Source organism: Ctenocephalides felis, unplaced genomic scaffold, assembly GCF_003426905.1.
Source record: "Ctenocephalides felis isolate EL2017-DRISC unplaced genomic scaffold, ASM342690v1 CF-g0.4_SCAFFOLD_03570, whole genome shotgun sequence".
NCBI classification, from domain to species: domain Eukaryota; kingdom Metazoa; phylum Arthropoda; class Insecta; order Siphonaptera; family Pulicidae; genus Ctenocephalides; species Ctenocephalides felis.
The window spans coordinates 24,386,048-24,406,383 of NW_020539724.1; the positions used below are offsets into that span (position 1 = coordinate 24,386,048).

At 30.0% G+C, this 20,336-nt stretch overlaps 1 protein-coding gene across 1 annotated transcript; it reads left to right on the forward strand.

Annotated features, from left to right (window-relative positions):
- The first annotated feature begins 8,528 nt into the window (after window positions 1–8,528).
- LOC113383634 lies at window positions 8,529–17,374 on the forward strand. Its single transcript, XM_026621885.1, has 6 exons — window positions 8,529–8,591; window positions 11,597–11,822; window positions 12,022–12,176; window positions 13,355–13,540; window positions 14,779–15,573; window positions 17,054–17,374. Exons 1-6 carry the CDS (start codon window positions 8,529–8,531, stop codon window positions 17,372–17,374), a joined length of 1,746 nt encoding a protein of 581 aa, XP_026477670.1.
- The last annotated feature ends 2,962 nt before the right edge of the window (window positions 17,375–20,336 follow it).

A 20,336-nucleotide genomic window follows, 5' to 3' on the forward strand; every position in this document is an offset into this window, starting at 1 on the left:
CAGTGCTAAATATATAGGCCCAAAAATTTGACTTTTGTTTCAAATTCATGTCCCTTGTAAGAATTTCAATTTTTTTTTCAAGATACATGTTCATATATATGCACTATAAGCGTAGAGTTTATATATACATAGCAAATAAAATAAAATAAAACAAGCAAAACTGAATTATTTTAGAGAAATTTTTACTAATGTTTCATAAGTTTCGGGTACCTTTATGCTTTAACTTAAAATTTCAAGTTATTATTTATTTATACTTTATTCTTCATTAATGAAACTGTTTTATTATAGTCATCGTTTATATTTAAGTAATAATGTCTAAAAGCACTGAGCAAAATTCAAATTAAAATATAAAGTAAAATCCATAAAACTTTCTCTATAGAAATTTAAATTTATTTTGTAGGTGCCTGGAAACCTTTTGATAATATATATATATATATATATATATATATATATATATATATATATATATATATGATATGAATTTATATGTATATGGTATGTATATACATTAATCTATTCCAATTTCAGGGAGTTATTTAAAATTAATTCTCTAATTTAAAATAAGTTTAGAAAAAGTATAGTTTTTGTTATCTAGTTTTTTACATTTATTAGAACTATATCTTTAAACCGCATTTTGATATATACTAGTTTTTCAAAAACATTAAAAATTATGTAAGAACACTTAAATATGAATTTATATTTTGTGATAATGTTTCAATATGCCATAGGCGTATCGCTAGTCAGATAAAATATTATTAAAAATCTAATGTTTTTGAATATTGATACTCAGAGAATAAAATGGTAAATAATAATAATAGAAAATCAAATCTAATCTAATCTAATACTAAAAAAAATTATATATGCTTTTCTTGAAAATTATTGGTAATATACATATATTGCATGTTTTTCATTGGTATATATGACATAGTAAATATAACAGTATTACTATAGATTTGGATATTGAAAAGTAAAACAAATACCTACATCGTAGATATTAATTAAAGTCCAAACTTTCACTTTCAATCAACCACACCAACCAATTAGTACTAATTACTTATAAAACTTGTTATATGACACGTGTTTTGCAATATGTGACTATCATTTTCCCATAAATGTTTTGTAATGTAAAAATGTAAATTTATGAAAAGTTTTAAATCAAAAACTCTCATTTTTTTTAAAAGAAGGAACATTGAAAATAACGATGCTGGATACAAATCCCAGGGGCAAAAACTATAACACTAATTGAAAATCTAATTTTTTACACTCGCAAACTGCAGAATTAATATGTATTCGAGTGGGACGAGCTAATTGTATCAATATTCAACAACAACCGATTTTCAATAATATTGATCTCCATTGAGATTAAACAATAAGTCATAGATGAATACCATTAAAAATGATCTGTTTACTGTTTTATATATGTAATAAAACTTGGAAAGTAACAATAAAATAAATTATTGAAAATCACTTACAATTTTATTTATTTTAATTTAATATTTAATTATGTCATTGGCGTTGCTTTTCAAGAAAAAGGTAAAGTAAGCCCCAATAGTTTGTGAAAGCACTTTTTTTATTTCCTATACCATGAATTATTTTAACCTATTCATAAGGTTTGTCCCATGGCTTGCCGCCTTCTAAAATGACTCTTTACCAAATTGTAAATTTGTAACTTGTTTCGCTTATAATTAATTAATAGAATGTACGGGGTCCGGCACTCGAAGTGTAACCAATTGAAAAAGCCTTAAATTCAGTTTGGAAAATTACTTTTACATGATTCAAAGTACAAAATGTGTAAAAATAATATAAAATTTAAAAACAATTCACTTTTGCTTTGACTATGGCCTTTAGACAGTCCAAAAACAAATAGCATTGGGCCGAACGTGATAAATTGGGTCATTTTGGAGAGCAAGGTCGGAACTAAGGGGTACATCAGTCTCGAGGCGCTAAAAAAAGCCGTTGTCCGCCAGTAGGCCAAAATACCTGCAAGTCACGTTCGGCCAAAAAAAAAAATTTTATAAATCCTATTTTTGATAATCGATGATGAAGAAGTGAATTATTACACTAAGCAAATGCTATCTAGACACGGCTGTTTTCGAGCCTGTCTACACCGCTTCAAGCACGATAGCTCACCGGATTGCCCATATTGTTTCGGCGAAATCGAAGATGCTGAGCACGTGATCTTCGTGTACCCACAATTAGGTGCTCATATTGAACTATCATACAATTTCGGTTTGCGTTATTATTATCGCAACTTTAAATTTTATAAGTTAAACTAACTTTAAATTTTATAAATCCTATTTTTAATAATTGATAATGAAGAAGTGAATTATTACACTAATTGTAAGCAAATGCTATCTGGACACGGCTGTTTTCGAGCCTGTCTACACCGCTTCAAGCACGATAGCTCACCGGATTGCCCATATTGTTTGGGCGAAATCGAAGATGCTGAGCACGTGTTCTTCGTGTACCCACAATTAGGTGCTCTACGGGACGATGTAGAAGAGATATTGAGGCGAAGAATTACTCCAGGTGCTCTTGTTGAAGTGATGCTGACAATTGAAGCTGTTTGGAACGCCATAGACGTTCCAAGAGATGTGCTAATTGACCAGCGTTCTATGGAAAGAGAAAGGGCAAATGGGACTTCGCACAATTAAAAGCTAAGTATTTAATCTAGGTAAGAATTTTAACATTCTAGATTCTCCCCCCACAAAGTAATGCCTAACGGCGGTTTCCGTGGGGACCAGAGGCTAGGGCAAAGCGGAAGTTTTAGTCGGTATTATACTCGGGCGGTATTGAGTCCGACATACCCAGACAAAATACCAGTCTGGAATGCATAAAGGCAGTTCCTCTGCTATACAAAAAAAAAAAAACACACAGACACATATTTTTTCCAAAATTGGTCTCATTCGATTCATAATGGCTTGAAACGTCGAGAAAATATGAAATTTGCGAATCTAATTTTGTTATGAAATCTTTATCTTATATATAAGAATGAATCGCAAAATGTGTTGGTAAGAGCATAACTCAACAACGCCTAGACCAATTTGGCCAATTTTTTTTTTTAAATGTTCGTTGAAGTCCAAGGATGGATCTTGCGGCGAGAAAAAATCGAATAATCACCGGGAAAACCGGTAATAAGCCCTTTTCTCTTTCACATACAAACGTTTTCTAACTAAAACGTAGAATCAATTTGAGCTTTAATTTTTTTATAATGCGTAAATAAATAAGGTGAATTAGAGAATTTGTAATGGTAAACTGATGGACAGGTTAATTGGAGGATATGTAAAATGATAGAGAGGAGAACTGGTAGATAGACGAATACATAGACAAATAAACAGGTTGACAGGTTAATTGGAAGACATATAGAATGGGATAACAAGTAAATTTGTATGCCGATAAAATGGTAGATTGATAAACAGGTTGATAGTTAAATTAGTAAGCAAATGATTAAACAGGTAAATTATTGAACATGTTAATTGGTAGACATTTTGAACGGGATGACAGGCTAATTGGAAAGCAGGTAAATTGGTTGGCAGGTAAAATGGTGTATTGATATACAGGTCGATAGGTAAGTTGGTAGACAGGTTAATTGATAAACAGGCGAATTGGTAGACAAGTAGATTGGTGAAAAGGTAATTTGTTGGATAACTGGTGGTCACGTAAATTGGAGGATATGTAAAATGGTGGACACGACAACTGGTAGATAGACAAATAACAAGACGGATAAACAGGTTGACAGGAAAATTGGTAGACATGTGAAACGGGTTGATAGGTAAATAGGTTAACAGGTAAATTGGTAGATTTATTAACAAGTTGATAGGTGATTTCGTAGACAAATTGTTGAATACGTAAATTATTGAACAGATAGTAGTAACGTTAAACTAAACTTTGTTCAACTTTTTAATTTAAACTAAATCACGGCAAAGCGTGAACGGGTACAGCTAGTGTTAAATAAATCAATAGTAAAATCTTTAAATAAAGCAGCATATGCGACTGGGCTAATTAAATAGAAAAAAAATTCTATATAGAAAAAAAATCTATATAGAAAAAAGCGGGTCTTAATTATAGTAAACATCCTATAGTATAAAAACCTCAATAGAACTGGCTGCCTCGTTCTAGGTTGTATTCATTTTGGTTAAGATATCTCGTCCTATTCTAGACGTATAGGCTCTTTTTACTCTGATATATACGAGTATTTATATATTTATGTGTAGTTATATATATATATATATATATATATATATATGTGTGTGTGTGTGTGTGTGTGTGTGTGTGTGGATGAATCGAGATACATAAACATGACCCAGATACTTTGAAACTACTACCTACGCCAATGGGCTTGCGCAGTAATGGCCGCGCCTAGATCCGTGCTACAGGGCTAAACGCGCAGCATCCCTTCAGCTCGTAGAAGATAACATCTTCAAAATATTGCTAATTCAACTTATAAACAAATAAAATTCAGGTAATAATAACATAAAATGGGTGTAATTTAGTGTTTGTGAATACAATAAGGCAGTGGTATCCAAGTGCATGTGTCTTGTGGCGGTGGAATAATGAAACGATAAGGTAAATTATAAATGATATCTTACATAATTTTAGGACTTGTATTTCTAATAGTTTCTTTAAGTTATGAATTTTATTTTCCTTTAAAACTATTGTATCGATAATTTCATTAACGAATATAGCAATACGTTTAAAATTAAGCAAAAACTATTAAATTTTGATTGATGGTCAAAAAATATGATGAGACGTCATGTAGTACTATTAGCGCTGTGGTTGTTTTCAAATAAATATTCCATGTTTTTAAATTATTTTAATATTGTATGTAAGTGCACATATGACATATATAAAAAAAATTTCGCAAAAACTTTATTGGTCAAAACGCAGGAACAAGGAAACAAAGTATAAATATATTATAAATTTTTGTTCTATGCATTATGCATGTTATTAACTTCTTCATAACATTTATTATCTCTATTTTTTTTTGCTCAGTATTTAAAAATATTTAAATATGAGTTTATTTGTTATTGCCCAAAAGAAATTTTTCATATGAGGTGAACTATTATTTGCGTGGAGCAGTGTCTTTTATCTTACAATTATCTTACATGTTAAATATAAACGAATAGAATTATTAGGTAAATTCTGAATTTAATCATCTGTACCATTCAGCATATTTAATCATTCCAGCTTATATGATTTTGTAATAATTTTGAGTAATAAAATATTCATCAAATTTTACCCATTACAAACGAAAAAGACTTGGCTATTGTACCGTTTTTGGTATTTTTCAAATCATTGTTTGATTATATACTCCGATAAATTGCAGCCTTGACAGTAATATATGGTATACAACGACATATTAAGTTGGACTAAAAGATAGCTATCATCTTTTAATACCCAACAAAGCTTAACCACCCACATATTTTTGTAATGAAAAGACGCCGCAGCATATATCTATATTACCCATAATGGAATTTTTCCTGAGACTCTTCAAGATAAATGACTTATAAATAAGAATATTTTGTTTTCGAAAATTTATCTTATTTTTGTACCTACTAAGTGCCGAGAATCAATTCATTTTTGTTGGAACACTATATTAATGTGTTTTGGTACTATAATAATATGACCTTCTAAAACGAATAAATTCAACAATTATAATCATAATTTCAATTTCAACGTTGCTGCAGTACTTATCATGAAACGTCACAGAGACGCTTTGCAGAATCATGCCTTATTCAAATATACATATATAACTACAAGAGTGGCTTTTTTGCTCTGTGAAAATTATCAAGAACCGTTTCGAAAATCATTTTGTAAAAATAATCTATCTATTTTTATCTACTATGACGGCGCTATTCATAATAATTGACAAAGGAATAAGAAATCAATGCATTAATGGAGGCGGCCAGACTTAACAATTCAGAAGGATTACTTGAAAATAACTTTAGGATTTCTTGAAAAGCATTAATGAAATCATAAACGACACGAGCGAATCGCAAGGCATGAACCAAAGCAATGGTATTATTGAAGAAAAAGGTTTAATTGTAGAAGAACTAATCAAAACCATGAGATTTAGTAGTCTTCCAGTGTTTAAATTGTTTCAAAGAAAATTTAATTGAAACTATTATTTCAAAGTCGTAAGTTGTTTATTCTGCTAACATTGAAAATTCATACGACTGTATATATGAGACAAAAACAAGATAAATCATATGTTCACAATCTATTGAGTTAGCATAAGGTTACTAAAGCACATATTTATTATCAAAAATAAGTACCTAATAATAAATAATCAAAGATACGGGGTGTTGTATCTGCTTATCTGTACAGAAGTTGAATGGCTCACATCTCTGATACAAGCGAGTAATTCAAATGATTCGATTGATGTCGAATGGCTGGATCACATGATCTATTAATTTTTGTTTGTTTTTATATTTATACTAGCTGTACCCCTTCACAATTCGCCGTGCTTTATTTTCAATTAAAAATGTAATTAAAAATGTATATTTGCACTTCCAATCTACATGTTTGTATGACTATCTGCCTACCCCTGTGTCTGTCTGCCTCTACTTGTCTACCCGTTTACCGTTTACCAGTCCACCAGCATACCTGTCAACCTGTCTATCAATTTAGTTGTCAACCTGTTTATCAGTCTACCAATTTAGCTGTCCACCAATTTATCTCTTCAACAATACCTGTCTATCAATTTGCCTATCAACTTATTCATCAAACCATTTTACTTGCCTACCAATTTACCTTTCATCAAATTTACCTATCAACTGTCAATCTGTTTATCTGTCTACCATTTTACATATCCTCTAATTCACCTGTCAACTAGTTTACCTGTTTGCCAATTTATCTGTCTTCCGGTTCATCTGTCTACGTATCTATCTATCTACCTGTTTAACTATTTATCTTTTTACCCATTTACCTGTCTGCCAAATCACCTGCCTGCCAGTTCACCTGTTAACCAGTCAACTGGTCTACCAGTCAGCAAGTCCCACTGCCAATTAATTAAAAATGATGTAATTACTGTAATAATTCATGCAAAATAAAGTTTTCAAAATATCCGAAAACCTGTCTCGGGATTTACCTAACAATTTCCCAAATTTTCACGGCGATCGCACGTACGGTTTATGAATGCATAACAATTACACACACACACAATACCAGGGCGGTATTGAGTCCGACGTACTCAGACAAAACACCAGTCTGGGATGCATAAAGACATTTCCTTCGCTATACAAAAAAAAATACACACACACAGACAAACACCATCCATTTATATATATAGTTTTATTAAAAAAAAATCATTTTTTTAAGTCATGTAGATAAATCGTGTGATAAATATTGCATAACAGCAAATATTTTTTGTCTTGGTTAATTCCAATCAAATGAAATGTGATTCGAATCAGGTTGAAAAGGGCTTCATTCGAATCGCTTGAATCGAGATGGAAAATCACTAATACATGGGTATTGAAATGAAATAATGGTGTTGGTAGTATGGTTCGGGTATGGGTTGGAGGTCCGTTTGTTGAAGATCCACAGTCCGGGATATTGGTTACTGTAGTAGCTTCTTTATGCGATATGGTAATAATGTCCGTCCAACCTTTCCTGATGCCTTGGGTCGAGCAGTAGGAATAATATTTGATCGACTGGTTTGATGCGAGTTCTCTTCAGATTAATGGGTCCTTTCAATAAGGTATTCGCTGGAAGAGACAAACTTCTGGTTCCAATAAAAATCCACTTATAATGTTTTACACTGTATTTATTGCTTTACTTCACAGACATAATCTCCACTTAGATTATTTAAGACTACTCTAGACTAGACATTATGGCTAGACTTTTGCCTAAGCCATCACTGCTAAACTCTTGTCTAAGACATCACTAGCCAGACTTTTGCCTAAGGCATCACTAGTTAATACAAATAATTCTGACTCTATATATTATGCATTGTACGTGTCAATTCTAGGAATGGCGTCTTCCGTGTTCATGTAAAGATCTTGGACTTTGAACAATAATTCATATTTTTATTAAAAGCACGTATGATCATGCTATTACAGAACAGTATATATAATATAATATAAGATAATTTGGCTCGAACCTCTGGTTAAAAATATGATAAGTAAGCTTATTGCTATTAGTGTTGAAGAGGGCACAAACAAAAAATCACTGTTCAAAATAATTGGACATACAAACAATAAACACGATAGTTATGAAGTTGGTAGCAAAAAAACGCAATTAAATCGTTCTTAGGCATCCTTAAGAATAAACCCAAGTTTCATCGATTAAGTTCTCAATATATTAACTAGTTATAACGAACCATCAACAACTTCAGTATCACTATTAACTATATAGTATTGATCACCCAATTTCAATTATCTCCATGTTTAATTGTGTTTCTAATCCTCTTAGGAATAGAATATCACAAGAAGCATATCTTATGCTAGAATAATACGTGGATCTGCACTTCTAAAGAGAATATCCGAATTTGGATCAAATTCTGAGCACTGAACCGGTGATAAGACAACATGGCTGTGGCTTACGATGAGCTATTGGCTCCGTATAAATTCGCTAGCGACAATGTATCTGGGGTAAGTGATATAAAAACATTATTTCTAGTAAAAATCAATTTATATGAGAAGAAAGGTTCAAATTGAATAAAGTACCTACTGAAGGAAAATTTACAGGTCAATCTATTTTTCGGTTATTTTTTTATAGATTTTTGGACCGCCCTTCTCCATTCGTGATACATGGTGATATTCAAAAACACTTCCCATCCCCCACCAAACATTACGTGTATTTTTAGTCACGAGAAATAATTGTAAAGTTTTTGATAGTTTTTGAATGCTTGGATTTTTTTAAAATCAGGTAAAAAATAAATGCACGTGATATCTTACTATAGCCCTCCCCCTCCCACAAAATATTTCGTGATTTTTTGTCAAACCCCTCCCTCCTCCTAAATTTTCAAGTGATTAATGGACGCCGCCTAAAAAGGCGACTTATACCATTTTGTTTATATGTGTTATATTGTCTAAATGCATAAGATGATACGATAATCAAATGGTAATGCTAAAAGAAACAAATTATGAAAAACAATTTGCCTTTCCTAATTATACCAGAAAAGTTTATAATCTCAATAACAAGTTTTATACTTTTCAAAGTGCAATTGGTCATTTATAAAGAAAAATCAACGAGACTCAGCAAGTTTCATATAAATATCCAAAAACTAATCAAGTTTCCGTTGTATAATTCAGCTCACTTTAATTGTAGCCAGACACAACTTTGGAAAGATATTGCTCGTGCGAGTTTAACAAAGTATAATATCTTTCATATGTTGCCCATGTAATTGCTCTTGCTGTTTTATAAATAAATATTATATGCATGAAATCAATATTCGATATCTTAAATGAACACTACGATGTTCTGCTACTTCAAAAAAAAATATTATTCATAAATTACTTAACCCTATTTTTAACTTGAAATGAAAATTTATGCATACCTTCACGTTTCTGAGGTTCCTGAACATTTTGGCACACCTCAGAAAAAATTGAAGTGATGTATGTGAGTATGTGTACGTGTATGTGTGCAAACAATTTTTTGTCGACGATTTCGGGCGTATGGATTATCCGATTTGTATGATTCAAAAAACATTCGATTCCTATTGATAAGGAGGTGTGCCGATTAGTTTATGCCAAAGACAGGTCCAGCGGCTTCGGAAATCTGGAGCAAAAAGTGCTAAAAATGTCAGTTTTTGAGAGAACTTAGAATTCGATTTGAATGATTTAAAAACTTTCTGCTTGTGTTGACGAAACGATTGCTTTTGAGATTTTTTTGAATATCGAAAAATCATTCAAATTTTAACTTTAATTCTAATATTCTAGTTCTAAATATCACTTATATATTTCAAATAAATAATTTTAACTTTGCAATCAAGTTTTTATGATACTTGATATGAAATATTAGACAATGTTCTACATTTTAAATACGATTGATCAAGTTTTATTTATTTACTTTTTATAAAATAAGAGTATTGAAAGTTACATTATTTATAATACTCTGTTTGAAAACATTTAATATTCCTGGAATATTTTATTAAGATACAAGAAGTTCCAGCAATTTACCTTAAAGCACGATGCCACAAACCACTAGTATTTGTTTTAATTTGTTTAAAACTATTGTATTTTACTTTGATCTCATCATGGTCCCTGTGGATTTGTCATTAGAGCAGGCGAACGTTTATATAATTTTGAAGCATTTATTTAAGATATTTATTTTCAAAATCGATTTTAAAATTGCTTTAATTCCTGAATGAATTTGTAATAAAATAATCGAAGGTGTCTCTACTATCACTTTTTATCTGATATAACATGTTTAGTTATTTGTTGTTAGAATTTTCCTAAACTATTTTAACATTTTTGCCCTATCGGAATCTGAAATACTATTAAAACTTGCATGTAAAAGCTATGGGATTTCAATCAGAAGATCCAAATTCGATACCCACTTCCAACTACCTAATGTCGATGAGATTAATGACAATGTCATTAACATTGGTTTTCACTGAAAATCAAGATAGCAATGTGTTTCCATGTGAAAAAGTCTTACTCGGTATTTTTTGTACAATAAAAAAATCATCAATTTAATAAAAATTGTAATAATAAATTAATCTTGGGTTGCCATCTATAAAGCCACGTTTTTAAAAAAAGTCAGAACAACAGCTAATAAAACGCTAAATTGATTGATTGCTGTTAAATAAAAAAAAATGAAATTCTAAATTTCCTAAACTTTTTAAAAACTTCGGTTAGATAAAAAATATTTTTCAAAGAAATAAACTCGAACTAGTCATTTCGTTCAATTTAGTAATCATTTTATAGCTGCAAAAACATCAGAAAGTTCAGTATTTTTAATATGGTTATTTCAAATTTTTTTCAAAAATAAACTTGACGTTTATAAATATATATCCCCCAAATTATGCTAAAAAATAAAATGTTAATTAAATTATTGAATAAAATGTTTGCTTAGAGAAATGAATGGAATAAATCAAATCCACTCTTGGCCGGTTCTAGGTTCGATACCCACCGTGAAAAAGTTGATATCAAGCAGTTGTTATATCAAATTTTGACTTGAGATTATTATATATCTAAAGTATGATATCAAGTAAAAATTGCTGTTTGGGGGCATTGTTGTACAAAACAATGAAAAAAATATTAACTAGAAAAGACATAACTACAGGGTTGCCTTCTAAAAATAATAAAACTACTACTGAATCTCATCATTGATGCTCACAAAAAATTATAGACTCTGAATTTTGCACAAAATATACATAATAATATGTATAATAATAATAAACTATAGTTTGTACGTCTATTATTCCAAGGAAACCAAATCTGGTACTTGCCTTTGGAATAGTCATTGAAATGAGCGGCTTCAACTTTTCCAAAGGCAAGTAGTATCTATTTTTTCGATTTCATCTGATTACTAATCGTTTTAAAAATGCAAAATATATTGAAAATTTATTTTTACGAATAATTTAAATATTTGTTAATAATAATGGAAAGTCAATTACTGACATTTAAATTAAATCTCTTTTTTATTACAGACAAGTGACGCTTTGTACCCAAATCCAGAACTTCTGTTCGATGAAAGCGGATCGTCATCCTTCATAGATGACGCTTCGATGTCATCGTCGGGAGTTGATGATGATGCTATTTTGGAAAGTGACGCAGATTTGAGAGGACGTGACGCTATAGATAACATCATGTACATCTATTATGGTTCTAACTACGGTGCCAAACAGGGATTTGGTATCGAACTAGTCATTATCGGTAGGTAGACGAACTCAAACCAACCGTAAATACAATGTTTAAAGATTTCATGTCGGTACAACATGAAAAAGTCCCAAATCATTGTATCGAAACTTTTGTAGTATCATTTAATGAAAAAATCTCTATTTATATTTTCAAAATAAATACGAATATGGATCCACATATATAGAATGTAGTTATATAATTTTTAAATTTTCAGGTTGCGTTTGCGCTCTGGCTGCTCAATCCATAACTGTGATACTGCTATGTTTGAGAAACAGAAGACTCAAGAAAATGAACGCACTATTTCCAGTTGTTTTAAATTTAACTAGCTGTATATGCGTTACTAATCTGATATTCATCATAGGAATACAAGTCAGTATATAATTATAATAATAAAAAACCAAAATGGTTTTACTCCGTTTCTTAGGATATCTTCTTGACATTTTACATCAAAGTTCACTTCTTATGTTACACAACTCCTTAATCTCATCTAGTTAATAGGGCTTTAAGACTGTTCGAGTAGAAAAACAGTAGTTAATCAACATCGTTCAGAAGAGCAAAAAATAATTATTGAAGCCCTAACCATTATTGCTTCTTTGTACCTTTTCTTGTACCTTGTAGCAAATTATATGCCAAAGCTATAAAAGTTATAAAAACCATCAAAAAAGCTTGTAGAAAGTATATCAGTTTTTGTAAAATAGCATAGATAAAAGTGATAATAGTGCGCCAATTAGTCAAAGTTGGCAGTTAGTCATTAGTTCAAAGAGCGACTGGCCAATTCAAACATTCCCTTTGAAATATTCATAAGTACAAATACATAAAATAATAAATATTAATTACATATTGAGTATAGAACATATAAATCTGTAAATTTGTAGAACACTTATTAGGCACAAAGTAAGTTCTGTATCCTTTGAATAGCTAACAATGTTCAAGAGGCAGTTGCAAAGTTATTGCGCAGACAATATTACCTTAAATCATTATTATATAAAAATTAGTAACACCGGCAATCCGAGCGCGGTTTAACCAAAAAATTAAATATAAAAATGGCAAGCAACTTTCAATAAATAAAGCGTACCTACTCCATGTGAATCAATCCGCGACACCACCACTTCATCAACCTTCCTCATGATTGCTATCTCTCTTTTATGATTTTTTGTTTTAATTACTTTATATCAGTTCCTTTGTACAAATGTCTTTTTTCAACATTTTACATATACTTTTTAGCTTCCATTCTAATTACAAAAATTAAATCCAAGTATCTTCTCTCGTTAATGACTTTTTAATTTTTAACTTATGACTTTTTTGTTCTATAAATACATCCACATATAGATAAAAAAAATTAAATTCGAAAATTGTGTTATTTTGTTAGGATTCAAATTATCAATTGATGTGCTATTGTATAAAATTATTATTTATTGACCGTTTTCTTATTTTGCCATCAAAGTATAGCCGGAAAGTATATATTTACCTTTTCATTTCTTTCCATTCTAATTCCAAAAATTAAATCCAAGTATCATCCAAGTATGAATGAAAAAAATCCATTTCAGTCAACTCGTCCGCCTTTGCGTTGCGAAATGACTGCCCTGGTTTTACACTACGCCCATTTAGTTGTGGCAGCATGGATATTTGTCTACTGCCACGCAATTTCAGACCATGTCACTGGGAACGATTCTGCCTTCAATATGAGATACAACTGTTTGATGGCTTATGGAGCTCCTGCAGTGTTCGTTCTAGTGAGTATTAAAAGATAACTAGTTGTAAGTGGCATTTTGCCTGAAGTCAAGTTTTATGAACTTTCCGTTACGCGTAAATAATTGACTTAAACGAATAATTCATCTGCTTGTTTCGAAACTAAGGTTGCGCGTGCACTAAAAACTAATCTATATTTCAATTCCAAACGAACTAAACGACGCTAGTCTTCATCGAGTTTTATCAAATAGTTTGAGAAAACGCCAACAAAGCTTCAAAATTTCATAAACACACTCAGGGCGGTCCCAGCTTGAATGCGATCGAAAAATGCGGACGCACGCCTTAGGTGGCACCAAAATGAAATTCGGATATGAAATTTATAATATAGTTTTTTTTTTCAATATCACTCAAGAAATAAATAATTTCTACTAATATTATAACACATGTGTTAGAAATAATTGAGAATTTAAAAATATTTTTGCAAGCAATAATGAACATACTGAAATTTTGGGATGTCTTAAACATTTTTGGAGTGAAAATAAAAATTTATAAATAGCTTGGTTGTGCGACAACGAAAGACACAACAATTTGAATTTGAGCAACCAGCGAATCGGCTCGATCTCCTAAATAAATTTAAAAACAATTAAAGAGTATTTTATGCGCTTTTAGATTTGTATATCTAATTTTTTGTGTTCTAAACCGATAAAGGTATTTTAAAAAATTAACGTAAATATTTATATAATTTTAATGATGAATTGTTAGAACTGTTAAAATAATAAAGGGAGGTGCTTAAAAAATGACATGCAATGCAGATCTCAGAACCAGCCCTGCACACACTCATGCTTTTTCTGAACTTAAATTCGTTGATTTTCTTTTGAGAAAACTTAAAATTTTCGAGAATGTGGTCCAAGCTTCATTCCATACTTTTTGCGCTTAATATATTGATAAATAACATATGATAAAAGTTAAATCGTCTTTTAGTAAAAAATAATTATATTATATATGGTGTATGTGCACGAAAAAACTTGCGAACCAAACTTAGCTAAATTTTGATAAAGTTGCACACACGAAACTGTTGTATTAGGTGCGAAAAAAGCTAGAATTTTTTGACAAAGCAAACACTATTTTATTATAACAGTTTCTTTGAGTAATAAGTTTATTGTGTCTAACATCAAGCAAAGATATTGCTATATAGAAAAGATATAATTATTAATATGTTCATACAAATACATTTTTATATGTTCATACAAATACATTTTTATATGTGAATAATCTTTTATAGTTCGCATATGCTGTGACGCCAGACAGTTACGAATCGAAGAACTACTGTTGGATGTCCGCGCAGAAAGGAATGTTTTTGAACTACATGCTTCCTGTAACTTCGTTGATTATAGTTAACACTGTTTTTGCAACATTCGCTTTAAAATCTGTGAACCAAAAAATTCAAAATGCCTTAACTGTCAGTATAGAAAGCATTCTGGATCCTGCCAATGTACCAAAGATTATTACTTCAGAACTGAATTTGGATGAGGAGTTATTATTCGAAGCCTCTGAATGGAGAAGTGATTTCAAAAATAAAAATTTAATGAAAAGTAATTTAAATAAACCACTGGATATCCTAGATAGCGATCAATATCAAAAAACCTTAGACAGTTTAGAGAAAACCAAAACCACAGATCAGAAAAATCTGAACATATACGTAGACATAGAAAATGCTAAATATTCTGCCGATAACCCAAACATTTTTTATGAAATTGGTACAAGTAAAGATTACGAATACCAAACGGTTGTAGAACATCCTAAAGATACGGAAAAGGTTCCGTACTATGACTGCTGTGACCATCACCACCGTTCAAATAATGATAGACTTGGTGATTTAGCAAGTGTTTCCTTAGGCGATTTTTCGCTGCAAAGTAGCGATTTTCCAGAACTTAGTGACTTTAGAAAATGTCTAAGATTTGCAATATTTTTGCAACCTGCTTATGATGTTTGCTGGTTTCTGGGTGTGGTGGCTGTAGAGAATGCTACCAGCTCCAATGTTATGCCTGTGGTCTTCATTGTATGCTTCAATATTTTGGTAAGTTAAATATGTTTACTATTCTTCAATCTGAATATTATACCAAAAAGTCTTTCAGATTTCACTAAATTTTAGCATTATAGCGTTCCAAATATTCAGAGCAAGTGTGACCAAAAATGTATATCATAATGTGTGAAATTATAGACAAATGGCATTATCATTGTGTTACTAACTCAAACAAATATACTAAATAACTCTAATTTTAATCTTTACATAATAATTTTCCACACATATACTAAATCTCATGTAACTCCATATAAATCCCACACACCTGGGCTTTGTATCAAACAGTAGTGATATCAGATTTTCACTTGAGGTTGTAGATCTAAAATATAATAAAAAAAGTAGCTTTCCGGAGGCATTGCTGCAAATGAAACTCATCAATATCAGATCAGAAATGTAATAAAAATTGAGAATTCTATGCCAGCAGCTCAGAAAGCACATATTGATACAATTCTATTAAAAAACAAGTTTTGTAAATTATATATTTTTTTATGAATTACAATTATACATTTATATATAAATTTATAGTATGTTATACAAGATATTTTCTGCAAAAGCAACCATCTCTTTTTCAGAAAATTGCTTCAAGGGGGTATTCTAGTGCAGAAATTTCAAAAAACCCAAAGATTTTTTCTTATATTTTCAAAGCTCAACTATTCAAGAATATGTGTACGAGAGGATTTTTTTTAAATATAAATTATTATGGTAGATACATGACCATAATAATTCTTTTCTGTTTCCTTTTTTTTTGCAAAACTTCAAATGTGCTTTACTCAAAACTGCCATTTTCAATGCAATGTCCACGATTTCTCGAGTTTTACTGGGTCGATTCATTTGAAATTTTCACAAGGTCTTCTTTATAGACTTCTCCCATAACTAGCCTCATATCCAAATTTCAATTATTACTATATTGAAACAATTCTAGCAATTCAAAAAATAGTGAGAAAATGGTCTTTTTTTTTCAAACAATAGCCATTTTGTCTTAATTTAAATTTAGGACTTGAAATTTTTTAACTGAATCCTAGTATATGTCATTGCGACATCATTATAGATTATTAATCCTGTTTTTTTTTTTCATTTCAAATTACTAGGAGAGCTGCAATCGTGGGCACGATCACATGCCAATTTTTTGTAACACTCCACTTCAAATGCTAATTTTTAAAATTAACATTTATTTACATTTTTTCTGTACTCTTGTAACGTTGATAAATAAATTATAAAAAAATAATAGTAAAAAATTTATTTTGCCTCTACAGTAGAATGCCCCCTTATTTTTTCATATAATATAAATTTAGCCTTAGAATATGTATGAGGAAAATAAAATATTTTGGTATCTTCAAAATGTCTTCTGATAACAGGATATCAGAATCAGAATGATTTACAATTGTTAAAAATCCTTAAAGTCTTATGTATTTGTTCTTCATACTTAAAATGCCTGATTAATTAACAAAACTAATAGTTAATTATTATTTTACAGAGCTGGGTAATATTCGCGCGTTCTGCATCGCTATGCCCCTTAATCAACCGCAATTCATCTACTGAATCAGGCAACTCGGAAACATCTTCTACTCATAATTACCACAATTGTTATGATACAATAAATTCCAGAGGTGGTTCATCCTCCAAGCAGAGAAGCTGTTCCATGTCAGATGATATCCCATTATTACTCAATGCTTCTAGTCCGTACAGTTCAGCATACCGAGCAGGAAATGCAGACAATGAATTGGCGACCACAGAATTGGCTTCTTGTTCGAGATCCATGACTGGTGCAGACGTCATATGCACCATAACAAATTAGAAAGTAATGTGATATTAACTTTGGTTTAGTGAGAATCTGCTAATGTGTTGTGATGATTTGATAAATATATCATCAATGTGTTGTTGGTGGAATGAAAATGAGCAATTAGCGTGTGATAAAAATGTGATCAGATCCAGGTGAACTTCTAAAGCTTGATGGATTATATACTACTTTTATTATATTCATTTGAATTTCAATAGAATTAGTAGATTTATTCAATGTTAATTCAAAATTTAAAGAATTTTCAACACATTATTATTTGTTAAAGTGTTAAAATATATTAATATAATGAAATTAGTCAACAATTGTGAATCCAACAATAAGATAATTCTCTAGTTCGCATGAAATCATCAAAGATCCTGTTACGACAAAATGTAATATCCAAAGTCAGAATTTAATCATTCCAATTTTTCTACTTGTCCATATTTCATTTGTTTATATTCAAATTATTAAGCAAAGAAAAATATATTAGTTAGTTTTCTTTTCATTATTCTTTGTCATACTGAAGTCAACTGAATTCAATTTTATTATTATTATGAATATCACGTTTAATTAATCAAAGATTGAAATTAAAACTATAGAGCCACATGCAAAAACACAAACTATTGAAACTAAATAAAATTAAATAAGCGTAACAAATATTTTTGATTATTATAATATTCTTCCAGGTGTTTCTAATCATACTCCTATACTGTTTGGATTATAAATATGTTTCTAATATATTTTAAATAAATGAATCAGGCGTCACTAATTATAAAACATGGTCTCAGCATATTAATAACTATTTCACAAAGACACAATTCAATAAATTGTTGAATGCTGAATAATGTTTGGAAAAATAATTCTAAAAGTGTATTATAACCAGCATTTCAACCTTGTTGATAACCGCAATAAATCAATGGATTATTAGAAAGTCTTATTTTCTGAAAAATAATAAAAACTTTTCTATATCATGTAATTAACAATAGTGCAAAACATGCACTGCATATATATATATATATATATATATATATATATATATATTATTCACATAATGATGTATGGTTGTGAAGAATGTGTGTACAAATGCATATAACTTTTAAGATGATCCGATATTACTTTGTTCGGATAGCAAATAGCATAATATTGAATATTTATGAACACTCAGTAATCTCTAGTAATTCACAATGTGATATCACTTAACTTAATAGAAGTTCTCTATAAGTTCTATAATAATCCAAAATATAATTCGAAGGTCGAAAGAAGATTTGTGTAAACTTCTTTCGTATAGAAATTTAGCACATGAATAATAATTTATAATATTTTCATCAACAATTATCAAATGAAAATATGAATTTGAAACTTTCAAAGTTTATAAATATATACATGTACATAGCACAAAATAGTAGATATAAATAATTTAATTCTATTTACATATTTTATCAGTGTTATAATTTCTTGTTGAAAAATTATTGAATAAAATTACACAAAAATATTATGTAAATGTAACTTAAAATAGATATACTCACACTTCAAAATATCCTGATTTACTTTCTTTAACACACTATTCCCAATTGGTTTATTTTCAGTCAACTTTTATTGTAAACTCCTCAATATGTGTATAATATTTCAACCTGAAAAGACAAATTCTTTATTTAAATATCGCTAAAACATCATGAGAGGTTTCACACTAAGGTAACAAATTGATTAAACATTTTAGAGTTTTAAAACGTCACATAACTAAGTAATTGAATAAACAATTTATATTCATTCATTTTCTTCATATGAGAATAAAAAAGAGAGTACTAAGCACAATAATAAATATAAAATATTTGTGATGTAAATAAAATAAAATAAGGAAATAGTAAAATCTGTGCTTTTTTGATGATAACCATACAACACAATAATAAAGATGGGACATCTACAACGACAACAATAAATAACTCTTTAGAAATAGTAGTAATATTAAAAAGTATTATTTATAAGAAATAGGCCGATGGAAATATCAATTACAGAAGAAACGTGACATTCTTAAAATACATTTATATAAATTTCCAACATAACAGCAAAATACTCTTTATAGCAAAGTGTACAAATGATATTTTTACCTATAACCCCGTAATTTTGACAGCAAAGCAATATTTTGTTTAGCAAGAACCTCAATGCAAATAAACCAAATTATTGGACATTTACATAAATTATTAAAAATCGAAACACAATCACTTAAAATTATAAGAAATTGGCGATACTCTTGCAAATCTAATCTTGTGGCATTCCTACTTAGGCTGATGATAGGTGCACCCTGGTACATGCGCAACTAAACTCTGCATTAGATTTGAGGGTGCTATATATTAAAAACTTTATAAAAGCAAGCCCCACTAATAATCATCACAAATTAGAAAGTCACCCAAATTAACTGATTGCTCTGCTGCTCCATTCATAATAAAGACGACTGAAGAAATTATGGCAAATTAACTAGATCCAGTACAACTCTAAATACCTACTGAGGTAATTACTTTTGATAATTATATTTAATTAATGTCAATCAAAATAACTAATTGAATGTACCTAATGTTTTGATTGTCATCAATAATAAAAGAAATAATAAGAAAAAACAATATCATAAGATTTAAATCATAGTTTTAAATGAAATGATTGAACATGCATATAAATTATTAGAAATAAATCACAAGGGGGAAATCAATAGGGGGTGCTCTAGCAATTCTAATGTGACATCGTTTCAGCTGACAATAAAAAACTACTTAGCGGACAAATCGAAACTACTCAGGGTGATGACAGGTGTATCCTGGTACGTGAGCAATAAAACTCTGCATGGTGATATGAAGGAGCTTTATATTAAAGACTTTTTGAAAACAAGAACCACTAATCATCATCACAAATCAAAAAGTCACCTCAATTCACTCGTTGCTCCACTGCTCCATACATAATAAAGACGACTGAAAAAAATTATGGCCGATTGACT